Source organism: Mobula birostris, chromosome 17, assembly GCF_030028105.1.
Source record: "Mobula birostris isolate sMobBir1 chromosome 17, sMobBir1.hap1, whole genome shotgun sequence".
NCBI classification, from domain to species: domain Eukaryota; kingdom Metazoa; phylum Chordata; class Chondrichthyes; order Myliobatiformes; family Myliobatidae; genus Mobula; species Mobula birostris.
In genome coordinates this window covers 56855340-56880266 of record NC_092386.1, presented here as the reverse complement: position 1 = coordinate 56880266, position 24927 = coordinate 56855340, and the positions used below count along the sequence as shown (strand labels likewise).

General features: G+C 41.5%; 1 protein-coding gene across 4 annotated transcripts in view; it reads left to right on the top strand.

Annotated features, from left to right (window-relative positions):
* The window catches only part of LOC140211696 (zinc finger protein GLIS3-like), a 496720-nt gene that overhangs the window by 322999 nt on the left and 148794 nt on the right, over positions 1–24927 (top strand). For all 4 annotated transcript variants that reach the window (XM_072281766.1, XM_072281767.1, XM_072281769.1 and 1 more), the window contains exons 5-6: positions 789–950; positions 4319–4429. In XM_072281766.1, the coding sequence (XP_072137867.1) occupies positions 789–950; positions 4319–4429 (273 nt within the window). The remainder of the gene's footprint in view (positions 1–788; positions 951–4318; positions 4430–24927) is intronic.

The window sequence follows — 24927 nt, the reverse complement described above, 5'->3', positions numbered from 1 at the left end:
CGGTGTAAAGTGAGTCCAAGGATGGAAGATTGGTTTGTGTGATGTGCTGCTCCGTGTTCACGATCTTCTGCAGCTTCTTCCGTCTTGGACAGGACAACTTCCATACCAGGTTGTGATGCACCCTAGAAGAATGCTTTCTACGGTGCATCTATAAAAATTAGTGAGGGTTTTAGGGGACAGGCCAAATTTCCTTAGTTTTCTCAGGAAGTAAAGGCGCTGGTGGGTCTTCTTAGCAGTGGACTCTGCTTGGTTGGACCAAGCAGATTAGTACCTATGAATGAAATTCAGCATCTCTTATTGAATGGCATGGGAAACAACAAAAGTAACAAGGTTTATTTGGATTCTTATCTATCAATTGATTGCATTTATTCAAAATAAGCAGGTTTAAAAACTCAGAAGCATATCCTGCAAGTTTATCACATTTCTGTTATGTTTACAAGACATCTCATTCAAAAACAAGTAACTAAAACAAACATGCATATGATGGGAATTGTGACAGGGATCAAGGAAACCTTACATGAACTAGGATTGAAAAGAAACAATGAGAGAAACATACTTTTGACCCTATGTGACCCTATCAGCCACTGGATGACCTTGATTCCTTAAGAGATGTGTACAAATGATACTCATGAATAGATTGGAAAATAACAACAGATTATTTACGATTTAGAAGAAACTTGTAAGTTAATTTTATTGGAAATGAAGATTTGAATTCCTACATTTCCTGACAGAAATTTGCATCCTAATGTTCTTTTTCTAACAATAATTTTTCAAATCTTTTCCCATAGTTTGAAGGCTGTAATAAGGCATTTTCAAGACTGGAAAATCTCAAGATTCACCTACGAAGTCATACAGGAGAAAAGCCTTACCTTTGTCAGCATCCAGGCTGCCAAAAAGCTTTTAGCAACTCGAGTGACCGTGCCAAGCACCAGAGAACACATCTAGACACTGTAAGCATCTCTGGGTTAAGAAACTAATATCCTACATTGTTAAGAAATAAATTATTTGGTAATTTATTCTCAATAGTAGTAACCTTGATCAAAAATAGTTACATAATCCTAAATCTAATTTTTTTATTTGTTCTTCAATTGTTACAATTCTGTTATAAGTGCAGTGATACTCACATACAAGGTCCTGAAAAACTTTTGCATTTATTATAATTATTACTTATTAAGCAAAAACGTGCATGCAAAATGATGATCACCATCCTTAATAATTTTTAAATATTATTTGGGAAATTATTTTAAACCTATTGATATTAAGTACTAAAGCTTTTTGCCTTATATGCTGTCACAAGCTCATTAAATAATTGGTACTAATCTGATTTTAATCAACAACTAATATAATCTTTTGACCTTTAAAAAGTTAGCAAGGGCTGAATGTAGTAAAAAAAAATTCTGATTTATCACATTTAGTTCTTACTGAAAAAAAATACAATCCTATCAAAACCATTTGATCATCACAGCTTTGTACTTATTATGATCATATGAGATTCTTTAACTCAGTCTTTTGAAATAAGGGTGTAATTGCACAAATTGAAATAATGCATGGAAATAGATTTAAACTAAAATACAGGACCCCAGAGTTTATAAATACTGTAGAGCCTTAGAGTCCAGAAATGACAAAGTTATGATAAAATTTTGTTAAAACAATGGTTTCAGCCAAAAATGGGATATTGTGTTCTGTTCTAGGAACACACACTAAGAAAGATGTGAAGCCTTTTAAGAAAGTGCAGAGGATTTACCGCCATAATTCCAGAGACTTTAGTTTCATAGCTCATGTAGCTCTCCCTGGAGCAGGCAAGGTTGCTAAGCAATTTGATGGAAACATTTAAAATCATAATGTATGTAGAAAGGATACGTAAAGAGAATTGTTCTCTTTTTTGGAGGATGTGTGATCCAAGGGATATTAGAAAAAGAACCAAAGTGACATGAGGAAGAAATATTTTATTCTGTGAGTGATATGGGGCTGAGATAGCAGGCTTAATAGTCGTGTTCAAAATGAGACAATCTGAAAGGAAAGAAACTGCGGGTATTCTTCTTACACGGGCTCCTTTGTAACTGTTCTCTGACTGTGTTGTCATAAAACTATAGATATGACACTTTTTGAAGATCTAGGAAAATGAGTCCAAGTCATTTCTCATTACGGAAATGATGCACTTCGTATGATGAAATCTTTTAATATTTGGTTACATGCAGTAATATCTAACACAAATTTTTATCTCTTCATTAATGAAAACTTTTCCAGTTAAGTTAACGAAGAGATAAAATTAAGACTAATTTTATTGTTTCTAAGTCTTAATTATTATTACCTAATAATAAGTAAGACATAGAAACATAAAAATAATTTTTGGCCTCTCACCTTATTCTCTCAAGTCTAAGTTTACAATCTACATGAACCTTCTTCACCTCCCAGCTCCCTTGTGTAAATTTTGAGAGATTTTGAACTACCTGCTTTGGAGGGGGAAGTGTGTGAGAAATTTGTAGAAGTTCCAAAGAATAAGAAAGGTGCGCTACTGTGCAGTTGCTGTTGGTGTCAGTAGAATTAACTGTATAGGTATACCTTAAATCAACACATCTCAAATTGTTCATCTCAGAACTCCCCCTTCATTTGATCAAGTTGCTAAATCAATCTTAAGCATCCTATTCCCTTTTGCTTCAGCTTTCTGTCCAATCCAATCTTGAAAACGGATATGATCTCTACATCAGCTTCTAGTTCTGAATTGAATTCTGCAGCCTCACAACTCTCTGCAAAGAAATTTTGTTCCTTTGCAAATATCTTCTATTTAATTTTGCATCCTTGGTCCTTGGTAAAAGAACTATCATGTATCAGAAAGAAAAGTACATATCCTGTCCAAAATAAACAGCTCTTTCAAAATCAGTATTGTTCAAACAGGAAAAACATAATTGGTCTGGTCTTTCTTTTAGAATTATGCTGCTCTAATTATCCAAAACTTATGGTAGTTCAGCACAATATTATGAACAGATGGAGAATCATCACTCTTGTGGGTAAGATGTCAAGACCTTAGAGGGGATGAAGAGGAAATTTACTAGAACAATTCCAAAGATAATGGATCTGTTATGTGGAAACATTAGAAAAGCTGGAACAGCTCACAAAGTATTGATGCTTAAAAGAATATTTAATAGAGGTCTTCAAAAATACACAGAATTTTAAAATTATAAGTAAGGAAATACAGTTTCTGTTAGCAGGTGGGTCAGTAGACAGACAAAACAGATCTGTAATTTTCACAAAACAACCATGAAGGGACACAGCAATTTATTATGATTTACAAAGCACTATGTAAAATAGAGTAAGCACAAAAATTGGAATGGATTGTGCTTTTGAAACTTAGAGGCATTTAATTAGGCTATGCATAGGGCAAAACAGACCTGGCATACGAAAAAGTTCAGCATGGACATGTTGGGCTATGAGACCTATTCCTGTGCTGTATCTCTCTGTGACTCTTTGACATATTTCAGTTCCGTAGGGAAGAAAGTGATGGTTGAACTAATTAAAAAGTCCTTATACTAAAGTGATGCTTTAAGTTTTCCGTGTAGGATTACTCTCTCTCCTAAATAAACATTTGTAATTGGACTCTTTCAATGTACCCTCCTTATGTACCATTTCCCCAGAGTTATTCCTCCTTAAATCGTTGTTTACCAGATGACAACTGTAGTTGTAAAGAAGAGTTACACAAAATTTTTTGGAAGAAAACCATCAACATTCTAAACTCTCTGTGCATCAGAACTAATTTCTTACCTCTGCCTTTGTTTTCTCTCTTTCCTAGCAGACTTAATTTGTTTTTAATCATACTGCTCAGATACTGTACATGGACCTTTCTGCTGTTTCTTGAACTGAGACCCTAAATGCTTTCTGTTGCTAATCGTTTCTGACTATGCTGCTGAGTCTCATGGGCTAAAATAATTGTAAGTATATAATTACAATAATTACAGAAGTCGGCTGCAAGTTTTCATTGAAAAATTGAAGTCATAAAGATGGTAAAGTTATGGAAGAACAGAACTTTGTGAATTCTTAATAACATTTATTTTAGTAGTCATATCATTCTGATTAATGGTTAGCATGCAGCCATATGAGGTACATTGTTAAAATATTCATAATTGGAAAATGGGTGTCTGTCAGCAACCTTTGACCCTTACTTAAGATCTTGCATGTCTGACTCTGATGTACGTCCTGTGCAGGTGAAGTCGATTAGTCTGAGATTAGACCAGGGTACAGTACAGCAGCATTCATTTTGAAAACCCACTTCCAACTAACGTTTGCTGTACTAATACTGGTGCTGTTTTCTCTCTTGTTTTAGAAACCATATGCATGTCAGATCCCTGGCTGTACTAAACGGTATACTGATCCAAGCTCGCTCAGAAAACACGTGAAGGCCCACTCCACAAAAGAACAGCAGGCTAGAAAGAAGGTGAGTTAATTTAGTTTGAAAAAGAGAATAAGGATGGAATAGTGAAATAAAAAAAGATTGCTGATTCTCTTGTTGAAGTTCTCATTTTGGATACTATATGCATACTCCCAGTCTGAACTTTATATAATAAGGAAATAAGAAATTCCACATTGAGTCCAGTCAGCTTATTTTATTAATTAAATTAGTTTACAACCTTATTGAAAAATTGTTGGTCATAGAAAGAATTTCATGGTAGGAATGGAATTAATTCTGGATTTCCAAATCAATGTTACTGAATCCTTGAAAACAGTAAAGGACGAAGGTTGTCTTTAGAAATCTTTCATACCTGCTTACCTGTGATTATTTGAGTATAATAGCAATTTTTCTTTTCTTTTCTTTTTCAATATTTTATTCATTTCTACGTAAAGAATGCAGAGTACAAGAAGTATATAAGTCAAAAAAGATAAGATAATACCAATACATATTTGAATCACACTTGCAACCTTATTACTCTATATTCATGTAAATTATATTAAATCATACTATTGAAATATGATAATTTTATTATTATACAGAAAAAAAATCTAAACCCACTACCAAAGTCGAAGCTGCTTAGTAAAGAAAGAAAGAAGGAAAAAAAATCCTTATCCTTATAATATAGTGAAATATGTTATTAGCGAACATCTGTACTTTAACAACAAATCAAAGATTTTGAAAATAGTTCAAAAATGGTCCACACCATGTGTGAAAGTCTTGGCTAGATTCAGAAATTGAACAATGGATCTTTTCTAAATTTAAAACATGACATAACATCATGTAACCATTGAGCGTGAGTGGTCGGAACGACGTCCTTCCTTTTAAGCAAGAGCGTCCTCTTAGCTATAAGAGACATAAAAGCCAAAATGTGCAAATCAGATGTCTCCAGAATAATATCTTTTCCTCCAACAATACCGAATAAAGCGGTCAAAAGGTTAGGCTTAAAATTTACTTTGAAGTGTACAGAAAAAGTTTGAAATACCTCCTTCCAATATTTCCCAAGACTCGGACATGTCCAAAACATATGAATTAGTGAAGTTTCACCATTATTAAATCTATCACAAAAGAGAGATATATCCGAATAAAAACGAGATAGTTTATCCTTGGGCAATTTTTTAAATTGCTATAGTGTCACAAAGAATTTTAAATTCTAAACTCTATCATAAATATTTCATACTGAAAGGATGCTAAATTCTAGAAACTACAAGAAAGAATGGCGTATACTGCAGTTGTTGGTTGGTAATTTCATTTCATCTCCGTTACAAGATGACATTCCTTACAATCCAGGCTGTCCATGCCATTCATAATTTTGTACACCTCCATCAGGGCCTCTCTCAGCCTCCTCTGCTCCAGGAAAAACAATCCCAATATATCCAGTCCTTTCTCATAATTGGACCATCACTTATTGAAATTAAGCCATTGTTCTGTGCAATTTGCCAGCTGATCAATATTGTTCTCCAATTCAACACTATCCTCCTCACTGTCAAACACACTAACATTTATTTAGTTAAATCATATATCGTAAATAAAAATTGTTTGCCATTAGTTTCATCACAAAATCTCTTCACAATACAGACGCCAGAATCTCAGTCAGAAGGACCCAAGCATATTAAAATATACCAATACAAGTATCTGAAATAACAAAATATTATTTAATTACTAATTGAATCTTAAATAAGGATTATAGATTAAGATATTTGACAAACTACAAGTTTTTGAGGTGTCTTCGTGGTGTGAATGTGGAGAAGATGTTTCTTATGGAAGAATATGGAACTAGTGATGACTATCTGAAAATAAGAGCTTTCCCATTACGGCATAGATGAGCTAATTTTTTTTCTGCTTTCACCTTAAAATGTCAGGGGAAGCAAAATATTTTTTAAGACAAACTCATGATAAACAAGGAGGTGAGAGGTTGCTACATGGAACCAAATAATCTTCTCTTAATTTGCATCTTTGTCTGTAAGTGATGGTGTTGTTTTCTGTGTTGTTGTGGTGTTGTGGTGTGTTGTGGAGAGGCAGAGTCATTACCACCATTTGGATGTTAATGATACCAGTGATCCTGGTGAATCTGAGCTACATGTTGTTTACAGCATGATAGCACAGATTTCCCTGTGACCTCCTGGATGGTTCATAACAAGGCTTAAATAAGATGTTGATCTACTTTTGAAGGTTTTTCAGGTTTTTGAATCAGTAGGATTTATGTGCATTCTCTGGCCACGACTTCCTTTATATGCTACTCATTGATGTGTGGGTAATTTTATCCCAAGTGGAACTAAAAATGTATTTAAACATCTTGATATTAAACCTCATCCAAATTTTCCTGAATGGTGGGTTTGTTATTGCTGCTCAGCTCTACAAAGAGATGCCTCATTAAACATAACAGGTTCCAAACCTTGAAAATAACAATTGCACCCCAATGCATAACAACAAAGTGGAGGTAAGGACCACTGTGGTTATATTCAGATTCAGGGGCTGTGGCTCAGTTAAGTGTGTTGATGCATTCGGGGAGCTTTGGTGTGTGGTCATAGCCAAGGACCAGCATGGTTAAGTGTGCAGACAGAGCCAGAGATGAAGACTCCTGCTAAGTGTGCAGATGGAACCAGAGACTTGGAGTAAGGCCTGGTTTACAGTCAGGGTTAAGAGCTGGTTGCCTAAGTTACCAAAATGTAGACAGGTGCATCGTTAAGAAGGGAAGGGCTTCTGTGCCTAAGTCCACATGTGTATGTGAGAAATATTTGAATACTAGGCAGCATCTACACATACCTCCATTAATGCAGAAATTGGTTTCTGGTCATTCTGGTCTCTTCTACTGTTGCATAAAGACTGTTAGGGCTGTGTAGTAACTGATATGCAACCACTACCTCATGTTATAAACTACCTCTCAAAGTGCACCTCCTGTACACTTTGAAGATCAAGACTTGGAATATCAGGATCCTCAGTCAATTAAAAGAGTTCTGGTCTGCATTTATAAAGCTCTTATACTTTGACATCAACATCATTGCTCAGAATGGGACTCAATGTGCAAGAGATGGCCAATTTAAAGATCAGTGCGGGTACACCTTCTTCTGGAGGGACAAACTGAAAAATGAAAGCACACTTCATGAAGTGAGCTTCATCATCAAGAATGTGCTACTTCAGGAAGTCAGCAACTCATCAGCAGAATTAATGATTGCATTATGATTTTCAGCTCACTCTTAACACGCAGCAACATCTTGTTGGAAGGTTCAGAAGAAGCCAAGAAGGACTTCAGCTCTAACTTAGAAAAGATCCTGATCCACAAGTCAATGAGGGACAAACTGATTCTCCTGATGAGCTTAACATCAGGGTAGGGAGCAAAACAACCCTCTGGCAAGGCCAGATCAGCAAAGGTGGAGGGCGGAAGATAAAATACTTGGAGAATGGCCTCATCAGAATGAACACAGAGTCAAACACAAGATGAGTATGGCAACTCTAAGCATTTGTATTAGTTAAGCACATACCACCAGGCTCAAGAACAGTTTCTACCCCACTGTTATAAGACTACTTCATAACTCCCTAGTACAACAAGTTGGACTCTTGACCTCACAGTCTCCCTTCTTATGATCTTGCACCTGAGAGCAAGATGTTTACCTGAACTTTCTCTGTAGCTGTTACACTTTATTCTGTACAGTTATTGTTTTATCTTGTTCTACTTCAAAGCACTGTTATTGGCCTGATCTGATCTGTATGAGCAGTTTGCAAGACAAACTTTTTACTGTATCTCAGTACATGAGACAATAATAAACCAATTCCAGTTTCAATTGTATAATCTCAAGCAACTCAGATCAGGCAGCATCTATGGAGATGAATAAACAGTCAACATTTCGGGCCGAGACCCTACTTCAAAACCGGAAAGGAAGGGATAAGATGCTAGAATAAAAAGGTGCAGGGAGCGGAAGGAAGCTAGATGGAAGGTGATAGGTGAATCCAGGTGGGTGGGAAAGGTAAAGGGCTGGAGAGGAAGGAATCTGATTGGAGAGGAGAGTAGACCAGAGGAGAAAGGGAAGGAGGAAGGAACCAGGGGGAACAGACCACAGAGCCTGTCATCTCCTATGCTGGCAGGCCCAGGCGTCTCTGGACCGCAATCCCTGCTACCAACCTCAACAGTTCTAACGATCCTGAGCAGAATCAGAACCCGGAGTCCATCGCCATCAATGAGGGTTCCAACGACACCTCCAAAGTGCTGATTGCGAAACCTCAAACTCTGACTCCAGCCTTGACCTCCGGGCAGGGACTTCACGTGCTGCCACTGGAAACCCCGTCTCCCCTTCCACCACCACCCACTCTTCAATCCTGTCTCTTTCAGGTTCCATTGCCAGCTCGTGGGTCTTCGAATACTCCATGTTCCTCTCACCCCACTTTCCCGGAACACCGCAAACCCCCCTTCTCTCCCTCCAATCCCAGCTCTCGTCCATGCTGGGTTTTCACCATCCCCTCCAACCTTCCCCTCTCTGAGGCAGAACATTCTGTCCTCAGTAAGGGCCTCACCTTTGTCCCTTGCGCACAGACCTCAGTGAATTCCGTGCCCGCCATGACACTGAGCCTATTTCTTTGGCAAGGAATCTCCACTCTGCACCAACGACCTCTTCTCCTGTCTTCAACCCCCTCCTCTTCCTGGACACCTTGCCCTGGTCTTCTGTCTGCTCTCAAACTTTTGATTGTCAACTGCTGACAGGACATCAACCATCTAGATTTCAACACTCCTCTCTCCTATTCCAACCTCACCCTTTGCGAACGCTTTGCTCTCCACTCTCTCTCCACACTAATCCTAACCTCACCATCAAACCCGCAGATAAGGGAGGTGCTGTAGTAGTCTGGCGTACTGACCTCTACCTTGTGGAGGCCCAATGACAACTCTCAGACACCTCCACTACTTACCCCTCGAACAGGACCCCACTAAGAAACACCAGGCCATTGCCTCCCACAGCATCACCAACCAAATTAATGCCGAGGATCTCCCATCCACTGCTACTAATCTCACCCTGCATTTCTACCTTCTACCCAAGATCCATAAACCTGCCTGTCCAGGTAGACCCATTGCTTCTGCTTGTTCCTGCCCCACTGAAATTATATCTGCATACCTCGAATCAGTTTTATCTCCCCTGATTCAGTCTCTTCTTACCTACATCCATGAGACTTCGCATGCTCTTGACCTTTTCAAAAATTTCAAGTTCCCCTAGCCCAATCATCTTATTTTCACTATGGATGTCCAGTCCCTATATACCTCCATCCCCCACCAGGAAGGCCTCAAAGCTCTCCATTCTTTATGGACACCAGACCCAACCAGTTCCCCTCCACTACCACTCTCCTGCGTCTAGTGGAACATCCTCACTCCCAGTAATTTCTCCTTTGGCATCTCCCAATTCCTTCAAACAAAAGATGTAGCCATGGGCACTCACATGAGAACAGTCTACGTTTCAAGTCTACACTGGTATCACTCCCCAACCTTTCCTACACTACATCGACGACTGCATTGGCGCTGCTCCTTGCACCCATGTGGAGCTCGTCAACTTCATCAAATTTGCCTCCAACTTCCACCCGGCCCTCACATTTACCTGGTCCATTTCTGACATGTCTCTCCCCTTCCTCGATCTCTCTGTCTCTATCTATGAAGGCAGCTTATCTACTGAAGTCTATTATAAACCACTGACTCTCACAGCAACATGGACTTCCCACACTGTTACTTGTAAAAATCCCATACCATTCTCCCAATTCTTCCACCTCTGCTGCATCTGCCCTTAGGATGAGGTTTTTCCATTCAAGAACTAAGGAGGTGTCCTCTTTCTTCAAAGAAAGGGAGTTCCTTTCCTCTACCAACAACACTGTCCTCAATCTCATTGCTTCCTTTTCGCACAAGTCTGTCCTCACCCCATCCTCCTGCCACCCCAACAGGGAGCAGGTTCCTCTTGTCTTCGCCTATCACCCCTCCACATCCAGCACATAACTCTCTGGAACTTCCGCCATCTCCAGTGGAATCCCACCACCAAGCACATCTTTCCCTCCCTCTGCTTACTGCATTCTGTAGGGATTGCTCCCTATGTGACTCCCTTGTCCATTTGTCCCTCCTCATGGATCACCCTTCTGGCACTTACCCTTGCAAGCAGAACAAGTGCTACATTTGCCCCTACACCTCTTCCCTCACTACCATTCAGGGCCTCAAACAGTCCTTCTAGGTGAGGTGACACTTCACCTATGAGTCTGTTGGGGTCATCTACTGTATTTGGTGCTCCCTGTGTGGCTTCCTGTATATTGGGGAGATCCAACGCAGATTGGGAGACTGCTTTGCTGAGTTCCATCCACCAGAAAAAGTGGGATCTCCCACTGGCCGCCCACTTTAATTCCACTTCCCATTCCCATAGCAACATGTCAATTCATGGCCTCCCCTACTGTCATGATGAGGCCACACTCGGGTTGGAGGAGAAACACCTTATATTCCATCTGGGCAGCCTCCAACCAGATGGTGTGAACATTAATTTCTTGAACTTCTGGTAATGTCCCTCCTCCAACTCTCCTTCACCATTCCCCATTCCCATGTTCCTCTCTCACTTTATCTCCTTATCTGCCTATCACCTCCCTCCGGTGCTCTTCCCCCCACCCCCCCCCCGCTTTCTTTCTTCCATAGCCTTCTGCCCTCTCCTGTCAGATTCCCCATTCTCCAGCCCTGTATCTCTTTATAAAATCAACCCCACCTCTTTACTTCACCCCTCCCCCTTCCGGTTTCACCTATCATCTCGTGGTTCTTCCTACCCTCCCCCCACTTTCTTACTCTGACTTCTCATCTTTTTTTCCAGCCCTGATGAAGGATCTCAGTCCGAAATGCAGGACTAGTGGAGGTGTCATCTGCAATGGACTGGATCAGGTCGAGTTGAGGTGTGCCATGACCAGCCTTTCAAAGCACTTCACAACAGTGGACATTAGAGCCACTGTCAGGTAGTCACTAAGGTACATTATTTTTCATAGGTGTTGGGACGACTCACCCTATTCTCACATACTGTGAAACAACCTCACGTCCGATTCCGCATCTCAGAGCTCACACACATACCAGATATTCGATCACACAAGGTGCACCATGCAAATCAATAGTACAACCCTTACTGGAGTGGTTCCATCTTTAGAATCTGAAGAATACAAGATTGCACTAGGAGGGGTACAGGCACAGAAACATTGCACTATGGAGGGGAGTAAGTTCACAATCATTAGAGAAGTCTGTGACCAAAGATTCAAAGTACATTTATTATCAAAGTATACAGTATACAGTATACAAACCTAAGATTCATCTTCCCCACAGACAACCATGAAACAAAGAAAACCATGGAACCCATTCATAGAAAAAAAACATTAAACGCATCCCCCCATACACAAAAGAGAACAAATTGCACAGATGGCAATTAAAAAACAAGCAAAAAACACAAAATGAAAAGAGTTCTAGCGTAATCTCAGTGTTCGTTATCTGCAGGCCGCCCCAATTCAAGTTCACCCATAATAGCAACAAAAAGAGGAGCCACCAGAAACCAGAAACACATCATAACATGAATACAGAGTCCAATCCACAACTGCATCGATTGTACCTTGCCAAGACGCAGAACTCCAACACCAGCCTCTGACAGCATCGAGGGAGAGAGAGAGATCACTTGAATGCAGGGACCTTCCTCTGGCAGCAGCAAGTGAGAGGCAGGAGATCGGTGCTGAACACCCACTCGCTTCCACACTCGCCTCGATGATTTCAATACTCCTTGATGCTTTAATCAGTGAGATCAACAAGAAATGGAGTCCATCATGGGCTTGCGCCCTGTCTCCAGGCTTCTTGGCCTCAATGTCATATGCTTTGCTCAATGCTTCACGGAAAGCCCTTGGAGACAGCAAAACACTGGATCGCACCACTAAGATGTAGATCACAGGCTCCAGCAGTAACAAAACCACATTTGAAAGAAAAAGGTGGTATAAAAGAAGTGAGTTTTGTGAACCATCGTCATCCTGGGTAGCACTTTTCACTGGTGTCATCTTCTTCTGAGACAGAGCAGGGCTGGAATATTAGGATTTGATGGTATCCCCTTACCTAATCTACTTCCACAAATTCCTTCTCCCTTAGCCTGCTTTCTGATTTTAAAAACTAAACACTGTACCTTTTGGTTTATGAAAGACTCATCCAACAATTGTCTTGGCATCACCTTTTACTTGTGGAAGTGAATTCCAAATTCCCACCAAACAATGCCTGTCAAAGTATTTCCTCACTTCATTCCTGTGACAATAATTTTTAGTTATGCCTCTCAGTCCTAGAAATCACAATATAGTTTGACTTTGTCTAACATTTCAGGTTCCTTCAATATCTTTATGTGATTGAACAAAACTCTACTTTCTAAACTACCTTTTAAACTCCATGACATACTGCTCGAAATTATATAAAACAAAACTAGAGAATGTTAAAGATACTCAACAGGTCAGACCACATCTGTTAGAAGAGAAACACAATTAACGCTTCAGGTAGAAGACCTTCACAAGAACTGGGATGCAGACAAAAACAAATCTTTTAAGCTACAGGGAAGGTGGAAGAAGAAGTCACCATTTTTGTCTGTTTTCAATGCCTGACCATGCCTGTTAATGGTCTATGTACATGGACCCAGAATTTTCTTAGACTTCAACTTCTTCTGGCATTTTATCATTTGGACATTATTCTGTTCTTGACTTAAGAGGCACAGTAGATTATCTCACATTTGCCTATACTGATCACAGTTGTGCACACTTTTACCCATTCACCTAATCAACTGAACACATAGTCCTCCATCCACTCATCTGAGTTTGTTATAAATTCAGTGAATAGCTGTCAGCACAACACAGATCCTTGCAGGGGGTATTGGTCACATCTTGCCAATTTAAGTGCCTTTCTGGCATCTATACATGCAAGCTTCTATTACTTCACCAATTTCTAAACTAGATGAACAATTTCCTTAATTTCTAAAGTTTATCAAATATATTCTGGAATTCCATTTTAGTAACACCTTTATTTATTACCTCTCTGAAGATTCTGTTTCATTAAACAAGACTTGCCTTTCTTACTAGTTTCCTCTGATTGACTGGTCAACTGTTCACTCAGTTTAGGCTATCTAGTTATATTCTCAGTTTCTGACCTTTACTCAGAATAGCATGTATCATTTTCAAGTCTAAAGGAATGATTCCTGAATTAAACCTTGGCATAAAGCAGTAACCAGCAAGAAAAAAAGTTTTGTGATCAAGAGAACCAGGGGCACAGTAAGGGGAGAGAAAAGAATACTCAGTTAAACTGCAGTTATTTCAATGTACGAGGTTTAACAGGTAAGGCAGAAGATCTCAGTGTGTGTATCGGCTCTGGGGATTGGGATGTTATAGTTATAACAGAGAAAGGTCAAGGGCTTGAGAAGAAGGAATCAGAGAGGTGAGGAGTGCGGACCTTGGAAAAAAACAAAGAAGGAAGGGCACCGGGGGAGGTGGCAGGCAGATGAGGAGAGGGCATAAAAGGCCAGAGAGGGAATAAGAAGGAAGGAGAAGGGGAAAAGAAAAAAATACCAGAAGGAGAAATCAACATTCATGCCATCAGGTTAGGGGCTACCCAGATGAAATAGGAGGTGTACTCTTCCACCCTGAGAGTGGCTTCATTGTGGCTGAAGGGGAGGCCATGGACCGACATGTTGGAATGGGAATGGGGATTGGAATTTAAAGAGTTGCCCATCAGGAAATACTGCATTTGGCAGATGGAGCTGAGGTGTTCAACAAAACGGTCCCCCAATTTACATAGGGTTTCACCGATGTAGAAGAGGCCACATCGGGAGCACAGGATACAACAGGTGACCCCAACAGATTTGAAGGTGAGGTTTTGCCTCACCTGGAAGGACTGTTTGGGGCCGTGAATGGAGTTGAGTGAAGAGGTGAGTGGGCAGGTGCAGCATTTCTGTCACTTACAGGAATAGGTGCCTGGAGGGAGATTATTGGGGAGTGAGGATTACACAAGGGAATTATGAGGAAGATCTGTCAGCTCAATTTTCAGAGTGTTAACGGCCTGGTTGGGGTGCGATTTGAGAAATGTGTCCAGGAAAGTTTCCTTTATTAATATATAAAGGATCCCTGCTCAGGAGAGTGCAATATTGGACCTCTTCTTTGGCAACGAGGCAGGGCCAGTAACTGAATTGGCAGTCAGGGAGCACCTTGGCTCTTGTGATCATAATTCTATTAGTTTTAACATAATGGTAGGAAAGGATAGGACATGTCCACAGGTTAGGAATAAATGGGAGTAGGGCCAAATTTGAGGGAATTTGGCAGGATTTAAAAGAGGTAGAGTGAGAAGGCCTGTTTGAAGAAAAAGGAATGCAAAGCAACTGGGAGGCTTGTAGAAGTTGAGATATCAAGAACCCAGGGGTAGCAGGTTTCCCTTAGGGCAAAGGATAAACCTGCCAAGTTTAAGGAACCTTGGCTGACAAGGGATATTGAGGTTTTCTGTCAAGAAAAAGGAAGCATACATTGTGTTTAGGAGATTGGGAAAGAGTGAATCCCTTGAAGGCGATAAAAAGATTAAGAATACGCTTAAGAGAGAAGAAGAAGGGCAAAGAGACTGTATAAGATGGATCTGGCAGGCAAGGTTAAGAAAATTCCCAAAAGGTTCTCTAGTTATATTAAGAGTCAAATGGTGGCTACACAGAGAGTAGGTTGCCTATGTCCTCAGCCACAAGAGATGGGTAAGATTTTTAATGAATATTTTTCCTGTGTTTACTGGAGCGAATTCTGAAGGACAGAATTTTTAAGTATTTGGATAGACAAGTCTGATTAGGAGGAGTTATTAGGGCTCTATGTATGTGTAGCCCCCTGGTAAGCCTCAGGCTTGCTCAACTCGTCTAGGAGGAGCAGCCTTCGGCCCCGCCAAACTGGGTAATCAAGTTTGTGCAGATGCTGTGTGATGTACCCACCCTGCCAAATAACAGACAATACACCATATGCGATTAAATAATTACAATTTAGAGATATTACTGGAAATATGTAATTAATAGAGATAAAATATAAAAGGAAAGTAAAAGGTGCCAAACTTATCAAAGTTCAACCACTTCGTGCACAGCAGTTGGAGTTCAAGTAATGGGGTCCTCTTTCCACCATTCGATCCCCTCCGACCTCCTCGACCCGTCGTCTGGAACCAACCACAGTGGTCGACCAGACGCTCCACACGAGTCTGTCTTCGTCTCCTCTCCTCGCTGAAGACCCTGGGCCTCAGACTCCTGCTCGGGGTCCGTTCCATCGGCCAGTTTACAGCATCACATCCACTCTCCCTGTCCCCATCGTGCTTTCTGCCCCAAAGCCCACAAAAAACAATAGCTTACAGACACACAAGAAAGAATGACATCTATCCCAATTGGTTAGCAAATCCCAACTCTCTTTATAACCCAAACAAGCTGCTAGAGAGAGAACTTTCTCAGCAGTTAACACAACAAAGAAGCCATTTTGATTAGCCTACACAGTAACATAAAAGAAGAAACCCCTTACATATGGTAAATCATCCTTATCAAAACCTCCAGAGTTCTTTGAGAGGTAACCAAAAACAATGACGTTAGGGCAGTGAATGCTTGGACTTTAGTAAGGCCTTCATGAAGGTTCCAAATGGTGGGCTGGTCTGGTCAGCTAAATTCCATGGTTTCAAGGGAGACTAGTTGGGTGGATTCAAAATTGCCTTGGAGGGAGGAAGCAGAGAGTGGTGATTGTAAATTTCTTCTCAGAATGGGGACTGGTGAAGAGCAGTTTTTAGATTAGATTAGATTATGAGGACACTCAGTCCTCATTTATTGTCATTTAGAAATGCATGCATTCAGAAATGATACAATGTTCCTCCAGTATGATATCACAGAAACACAAGACAGACCAAGACTAAAACTGACAAAAAACCATATAATTGTAACATATAGTTACAGCAGTGCAAAGCAATACCGTAATTTGATAAAGAGCAGACCATGGGCACGGTAAAAAAAAGTCTCAAAGTCCCGATAGCCCCATTATCTCACGCAGACAGTAGAAGGAAGAAAAACTCTCCCTGCCATGAACCTCCAGCGCTGCAAACTTGCCGACACAGCACCTTGGAAGCACCCGACCACTGCCGACTCCGAGTCCGTCCGAAAACTTCAAGCCTCCGACCAGCCCTCCGACACCGAGCACCGAGCACAATCTCTGCCGAGGGCTTCGACCCCAACCCCGGCCGCCAGCAACAAGCAAAGCCGAGGATTTGGGGCCTTCCGCTCCGGAGATTCTGGATCGCACGGTAGCAGCGGCAGCAAAACAGGCATTTCAGAAGTTTCACCAGATGTTCTTCCGTGCTTCTCACATCTGTCTCCATCAAATCAGGATTGTGCACGGCATCCTACTTGACAGATTACAGATATTCATTCCGGAGTGGCCGCTGTGCATTGCATCAGGCTGCTATCTTCTCTGAGTTTGCCCCAGGGATTGGTGTTGGGACCCTTGGTATTCATTACTTATATAAATTTTGTGGATGTTAATGCACAAGGCTTGATCAGTAAATTTGCAGATGACACAAAATTAGGGAAAGGATGGGAAGAGCTCAGTTAATAGAGAGCACCCCTGTGGCCATCCCCCTCAGTAATTGTTATCTCATTTTGGATGTTGTGGTGGGGGGGTGGGGGGTTGACCTGACAGAGGATGACCACAGCGATTGTGTCTCTGGCACTCAGCCTAGCTCCGTGGTGCAGAAGGGAAAGAAGAAGATGAGGAATGCAGTAGTCGTAGGGGATTCTATAGTGAGGGAAACAGACAGGAGGTTCTGTCAGCCTGATAGAGATACCCACATGGTGTGTTACCTCCTGGGTTGCAGTGTACGGGATGTCTCAGATTAGGTGCAGAGTATTCTGAAAGGAGAGGGTGAACAGCCAGAAGTTTTGGTACATGTTGGTACCAATAACATAGGTAGAAAAGGGGAGGAGGTCCTGGAAGAGACAATTCAGGGAGTTGGGTAGGAAGCTGAAAAGCAGGACCTCCATGGTAGTAATCTTGGGATTGCTGCCTATGTCATGTGCTAACAAATGCAATAATAGCATGATCAGACATATCAATCTGCGGCTGAGAGACTGGTGTAGGGGGCAGGGCTTTGGGTTCCCAGATCACTGGGGCATCTTTTGGCAGAGGTGCGACCTGTACAAAAAGGACGGGTTACACCTGAACCCAAAGGGGTCCAATATTCTAGCAGGCAAGTTTAATAGAGCTGTTAGGGAGGGATTTGGCAGGGTGATGAGAACTGGAGTGATAGGGCTGAGAAAGGGGAAAACAGAAATAAATCAAAGATAGCATGCAACAGAAATTATAGAAAGGACAGGCAGGAGATGAGACATAATCACAGCTAGTGGGATGAGTTACAGGGCAATAGAGGTGTGGTGCAGTTAAAACAGAAGGCAAAAAATGCTGGACTGAAGGTGTTGTATTTGAATGCATGCAGCATAAGAAATAAAATGGGCGACCTTGAAATTCAGCTGCAGATTGGTAAGTATGATGTTGTGGCCATCTCTGAAACTTGGCTAAAGGACGGCTGCCATTGAGTGCTGAACATCCAAGAATATGCGGTGTATTGGAAAGATAGGTTAGTAGGCAGAGGAGGTGGTATGGCCCTATCTATAAGAAATAATATTAAATCATTAAAAAGGAATGAAGGTGTAGAGTCTCCATGAGTTGAGTTAAAAAATGGCAAGGGTAAAAGGACCCTAATGTCATGATAATCATTGGGGATTTTAACATGAAAGTGGATTGGGAAAACTAGGCCAGTACTGGACCTCAAGAGAGAGAATTTGTAGAATGTTTAAGGGATGGCTTTTTAGAACAGCTTGTTGTTGAGCCCACTAGGGGATTGGCTGTGCTGCATTGGGTGTTGTGCAATGATCCGAAGGTGATAAGAGAGCTTAACGTTAAGGAACCCTTAGGGAACAGTGATCACAATATGATCGAATTCACTTTGAAATTTGAGAAGGAGAAACTAAATTCCAATGTGTCAGTATTTCAGTGGAATAAAGGAAATTACAAAGGCATGAGAGGGAAACTGGACAAGGTTGACTGGAAAGGTACACTAGCAGGAAGGACAGCAGGGCAGCAATGGCTGGAGTATCTGCGAAAAATGAGGGAAGTGCAAGACAGATATATTCCAGATAAGAGGAAATTCTCAAATGGAAGAAGGACGGTACCATGGTTGACAAGTGAGGCAAAAGTTAAAGCAAAACAGAGGGCATACAATGAAGCCAAAGCTAGTGACAAGATAGAGGATTGGGAAGCTTTTAAAAACTTGCAGAAGGAAACTAAGAAGTTCATTTGGATGGAAAAGATGAATTATGAAAGGAAGCTGGCGACTAATATCAAAGAAGATACTAAAAGCTTTTTTTAAGTATATAAAGGGTAAAAGAGAGTTGAAGGTAGAGATAGGAAATAGAAACTAATGCTGGAGATATTGTAATGAGAGACGCAGAGACGCAGGAATTGAATGCGTAGTTTGCATCAATTTTCACAGTGGAAGACATCTGCAGTATACCGGACGTTCAAGAGTGTCAGGGAAGTGAAGTATGTGCAGTGAAAATTATGACTGAGAAGGTACTCAGGAAACTTAATGGTCTGAAGGTGGATAAATCTCCTGGACCTGATGGAATGCACCCTCGTGTTCTGAAGGATGTAGTTGGAGAGATTGCAGAGACATTAACAATGATCTTTCAAGAATCAGTAGATTCTGGCATTGTACTGGATGACTGGAAAATTGCAGATGTTACTCCGTTATTTAAGAAGGGTGGGAGGCAGCAGAAAGGGAACTATAGACCTGTTAGCCTGACAGCAGTTGTTGGGAAGTTGTTGGAATCGATTGTTAGGAATGAGATTATGGAATACCTGGAGGCACATGACAAAATAGGCAAAAGCCAGCATGGTTCCCTGAAAGGAAAACCTTGCCTGACTAACCTACTGCAATTTTTTGAGGAAATTACAAGTAGGGTAGACAAAGAAGATGCAGTAAATGTAGTGTACTTGGATTTTCAGAAGGCCTTTGACAAGGTGCCGCACATGAGGCTGCTTAGCAAGGTAAGAGCACATGGAATTACAGGGAAGTTACTAGCATGGGTGGAGCATTGGCTGAAAGGCAGGAAACAGAGAGTGGGAATAAAGGGATCCTATTCTGGCTGGCTGCCAGTTACCAGTGGAGTTCCACAAGGGTCGGTGTTGGGACCATGCTTTTTACGATACATGTCAATGGTTTGGACTATGGGATTGATGGATTTGTGGCTAAATTTGCCGATGATACAAAGATAGATGGAGAAGCGGGTAGTGATGAGGAAACAGAGAACCTGCAGAGAGACTCAGATAGTTTAAAGGAATGAGCAAAGAAGTGGGAAATGAAATACAATGTGGAAAGTGTATGGTCCTGCACTTTGGTGGAAGAATTAAACGAGTAAGCTATTATTTAGATGGGGAGAGAATTCAAAATGCAGAGATGCAAAGGGACTTCGGAGTCCTTGTTCAGGATACCCTAAAGGTTAACCTCCAGGTTGAGTTGGTGGTGAAGAAGGTGAATGCAATGTTGGCATTCATTTCTAGAGGTATGCAATATAAGAGCAGGGATGTGTTGTTGAGGCTCTATAAGGCACTCGTGAGACCACACTTGGAGTATTGTGTGCAGTTTTGGTCTCCTTATTTTAGAAAGGATATACTGACGTTGGAGAGGATTCAGAGAAAATTCAGGAGAATGATTCCAAGAATGAAAGGATTACCGTATGAAGAACATCTGGCAGCTCTTGGGCTGTATTCCCTGGAGTTCAGGAGAATGACGGGGGATCTCATAGAAATATTCTGAATGTTAAAAGAACTGAACAGATTAGATATGGCAAAGTTATTTCCCATGGTAGGAGAGTCTAGGACAAGAGGGCACGACTTCAGGACTGAAGGACATCCATTTAGAACAGAGATGCAGAGAAATTACTTTAGTCAGAGGGTGGTAAATCTGTGGAATTTTTTGCCAAGTCATTGGGTGCATTTAAGACAAAGGTAGATAGGTTCTTGATTAGCCAGGGCATCAAAGGGCATGGCGAGAAGGCAGGGGAGTGGGGATGACTGGAAGAATTGGATCAGCCCATGATTGAGTGGTGGAGCAGACTCGATTGGCCGAATAGTCTACTTCTGCTCCTATACCTTATGGTCTTACAGTTTTAAAATTACAAAGTGTTGGTAGTGAAAATTGTTATTGTAGATTACTAGGGGATCTTGATCAGTTAAAGAAGTGGGTCATGTGGATTTGGATTTCAATACAGGTAAGTGTAAAGTAATGCATTTTGGAAAGTCAAACCAGCCTAGGATGTATAGTATGAATGGTAGGTCACTGGGGAATGTAATAGAACAGAGGAAGCTCTGAGAACAAATGCGTAGTTCGTTGAATGTAGAATCACAAGTAGACAAGGTGGAGAAAAAGACATTCAGTGCATGGGCCTTCATCAGCCAAGGTATTGAGTATCAGAATTGTGACATTACATTGCAATTATGTAAATTACTGGTGAGGCCACACCTAGAGTACTGTATTCAGTTTTGGTCACCTTTTTATCAAGTCAAGTTTATTGTTATTTAACTATCTACATGTATACTGTCAAACGAGACAATGTTTCTCTGAACCAGAGTGTAAAGCGCTGTAGTAAACATAACACACATAAAACACACAATAACTCATGAAAATCTACAGATGAATTACACATAAGTAAACAAAGTAAAGTGCTTAAATTAAATACTGTAAGGTACAAAACAGATTAACCAGTGATACTTCGAATACAATGCGGCAGGCAGTTCAGGAGCCCAATGGCCTGAGGGAAGAAACTGATTCTCATCCTGACCGTTCTTGTCTTTATTCATCTCCTCCCTGATGATAGAAAGTCAAAGAGGATGCTGGATGGATGGGTGGGATTCTTTATAATACCAAGGGCCCTGTGTACACAGCTCTCCTGATAAATGTCCCTGATAGATGGTAGGGAGACCACTATGATCTTCCCAGCCATTCTTGCAGTCCTTTGCAGGGACATGCATTTCAATGCTCGGCTGCTCCCATACCAGTTGGAGATGCAATTTGTCCAGATGCTTTCAGTAGTGCTCCTATAAAATTCAGTTTAGACGGGGGAGCCTTGATTGCCCCTCGATTTCCTTAGGAAGTGGAGGCGCTGCTGTGCCTTCTTGTTCAGGGAGGTGATACTAAGGGGCCAGGTGAGGTCAATTGTGATGTGAACTCCCAGGAACTTGGTGCACTTAACTCTCTACAGAGGAGCCATGTATTTGCAGAGGGGGATGGTTCATTGCACCTTCCTGAGGTCTACAATGTGCAGACTTAAGTTGTTCTTCTTACACCAATCCACCACAGAGATGGTGTTCCTCTCTGTACACCAACCCATCATCATTGTTGATAAGGCCAAATACTGTTGTGTCTTCCATAAACCTGATGACATGGTTTGAGCTGAATCCTATGACTAGTTCCTGAGGATTGGAGGGTGGCTAATGTAACCCCACTTCTTAAAAAAGGAGGGAGAGAGAAACCGGGGAATTATAGTCCGGTTAGCCTAACATCGGTGGTGGGGAAAATGCTAGAGTCAATTATCAAAGTTGTGATAACAGCACATTTGGAAAGCAGTGAAATCATCAGACAAAGTCAGCATGGATTTGTGAAAGGAAAATCATGTCTGACGAATCTCATAGAATTTTTTGAGGATGTAACTAGTAGAGTGGATAGGGGAGAACCAGTGGATGTGGTATATTTGGATTTTTAAAAGGCTTTTGACAAGGACCCACACAGGAGATTAGTGTGCAAACTTAAAGCACACGGTATTGGGGGTAAGGTATTGGTGTGGGTGGAGAGTTGGTTAGCAGACAGGAAGCAAAGAGTGGGAATAAACGGGACCTTTTCAGAATGGCAGGCAGTGACTAGTGGGGTACCGCAAGGCTCAGTGCTGGGACCCCAGTTGTTTACAATATATATTAATGACTTGGATGAGGGAATTAAATGCAGCATCTCCAAGTTTGCGGATGACACGAAGCTGGGTGGCAGTGTTAGCTGTGAGGAGGATGCTAAGAGGATGCAGGGTGACTTGGATAGGTTAGGTGAGTGGGCAAATTCATGGCAGATGCAATTTAATGTGGATAAATGTGAGGTTATCCACTTTGGTGGCAAAAATAGGAAAACAGATTATTATCTGAATGGTGGCCGATTAGGAAAAGGGGAGGTGCAACGAGATCTGAGTGTCATTATACACCAGTCATTGAAAGTGGGCATGCAGGTACAGCAGGCGGTGAAAAAGGCGAATGGTATGCTGGCATTTATAGCAAGAGGATTCCAGTATAGGAGCAGGGAGGTACTACTGCAGTTGTACAAGGCCTTGGTGAGACCACACCTGGAGTATTGTATGCAGTTTTGGTCCCCTAATCTGAGGAAAGACATCCTTGCCATAGAGGGAGTACAAAGAAGGTTCACCAGATTGATTCCTGGGATGGGAGGACTTTCATATGATGAAAGACTGGATCAACTAGGCTTATACTCGTTGGAATTTAGAAGATTGAGGGGGGATCTTATTGAAAAGTATAAAATCCTAAAGGGATTGGACAGGCTAGATGCAGGAAGATTGTTCCCGATGTTGGGGAAGTCCAGAACGAGGGGTCACAGTTTGAGGATAAAGGGGAAGCCTTTTAGGACCGACATTAGGAAAAATTTCTTCACACACAGAGTGGTGAATCTGTGGAATTCTCTGCCACAGGAAACAGTTGAGGCCAGTTCATTGGCTATATTTAAGAGGGAGTTAGATATGGCCCTTGTGGCTACGGGGGTCAGGGGGTATGGAGGGAAGGCTGGGGCAGGGTTCTGAGTGGGATGATCAGTCATGATCATACTAAATGGCGGTGCAGGCTCGAAGGGCCGAATGGCCTACTCCTGCACCTATTTTCTATGTTTCTATGTTTCTATGTCAGCAGTGTGAACACGTTGGGCTGAGCACGTAGCCCTTGGGAGTGCCGGTGCTCAGCATAATGAGACTAAAGATGTTGCTGCCCCCATGAACTGGCTGTGGCCTTTCTGTTAAGAAGTCCTGGATCTAGTTGCAAAGAAAGATGCGGTTAAACAGGAAAGAGTACAGAAAAGTTTAAAGAGGATGTTGCTTCGACTAGAGGGTCTGAGATATCGGGAGTGGCTACGCAGGCTTAGAACAGAGGGGACGCGAGGGAAGCCCTCATAAAAATAATTAAAAATTATGAGAAGCACAGATAAAGTTTATGGGAACAGTCTTTTCCCTAGGGTAGGGAAGTTCAAAATCAGGGGCCCTAGGTTAGAGTGAGGGGAAACATTTAAAACAGACATATGCGGCAACTTTTTCATGCAGACGGTGGTGATCTTATGGAACAAGCTGCCAGAGAAATTGACTGAGAAATGTATAAAACTAGCATTTAGGAGGCACTTGGATAGTTACATTGAAGGGCTTGCTTAAGTGCGATATGGGCTGAATACCAGAAATTGGGACTCGCTGGGTATTGGTAGAAAGGCGTGTATTTGTGCTTTTTTGCTTTGTGACTGTATGAATGAAATTCAGAAGTTGGGATATTTCAACATTCTCAACTACTTCCTTTCAAATTCCTAAAGTGGAAATCGTGTGGCCTGGAAAACTATCACTCCTCGAAGTTCAAAGCTGAGTTTATTAAATTTGTGTTGAGTTTATTATCACATGCACAAGTACATGTGTGCACAGGTGAATGAAAAGCAAACTTGCCACAGCATCATAAACATGTAGCATCATAAAAGCCGAATTCTGAAGATAAACATGAATTAAACATCAATTATATAGATTTTTTACAAGATAGAACACAGTTAGAACAAAAAAAAGTCACATTTAGTGCTGAGTGACCACAGTAGCCATGGTGTTGATAACTCTAACGACTAAGTTTTTCCAGTTGATTTAAGAGCAACATGGTTTGAGGGCATTAGCTATTCTTAAAACCTGGTGGCGCGGGACTTTAGGCTTCTGTACCTCCTGCTTAATTGTTGCTGCAAAAAAGATGTCATGCCTGGATGGTGGAGATCTTCGATGATAGACTTTGCCTTCTTGAGGCAGCGCCCCTTGTGGTAGGGTGGGGCATGCCCATGAAAGACTGCACAGAGTCCACAACTCTCTGCTGCTTTCTGTGCAGTCAGATTGCTATACCAGCCCATGATGCAACCAGTCAGGATACCTTCAACAATACATCTGTAGAAGTTTGTCAGAGTACTCGTGATAAGCAACACTTCTTAGCAAACACCCTCAGAAAGTAGAGATGCTGGCTCACTTTTATAATGGTTGCATTGATGTGCTGGGCCCAGGACAGGACATCTGATATGTTAATGCCCAGTAATTTAAATTTTTGGCCCATTCATGTAGAAACATAGAACCATAGAAAACCTACAGCACAACACGGGCCCTTCGGCTCACAATGCC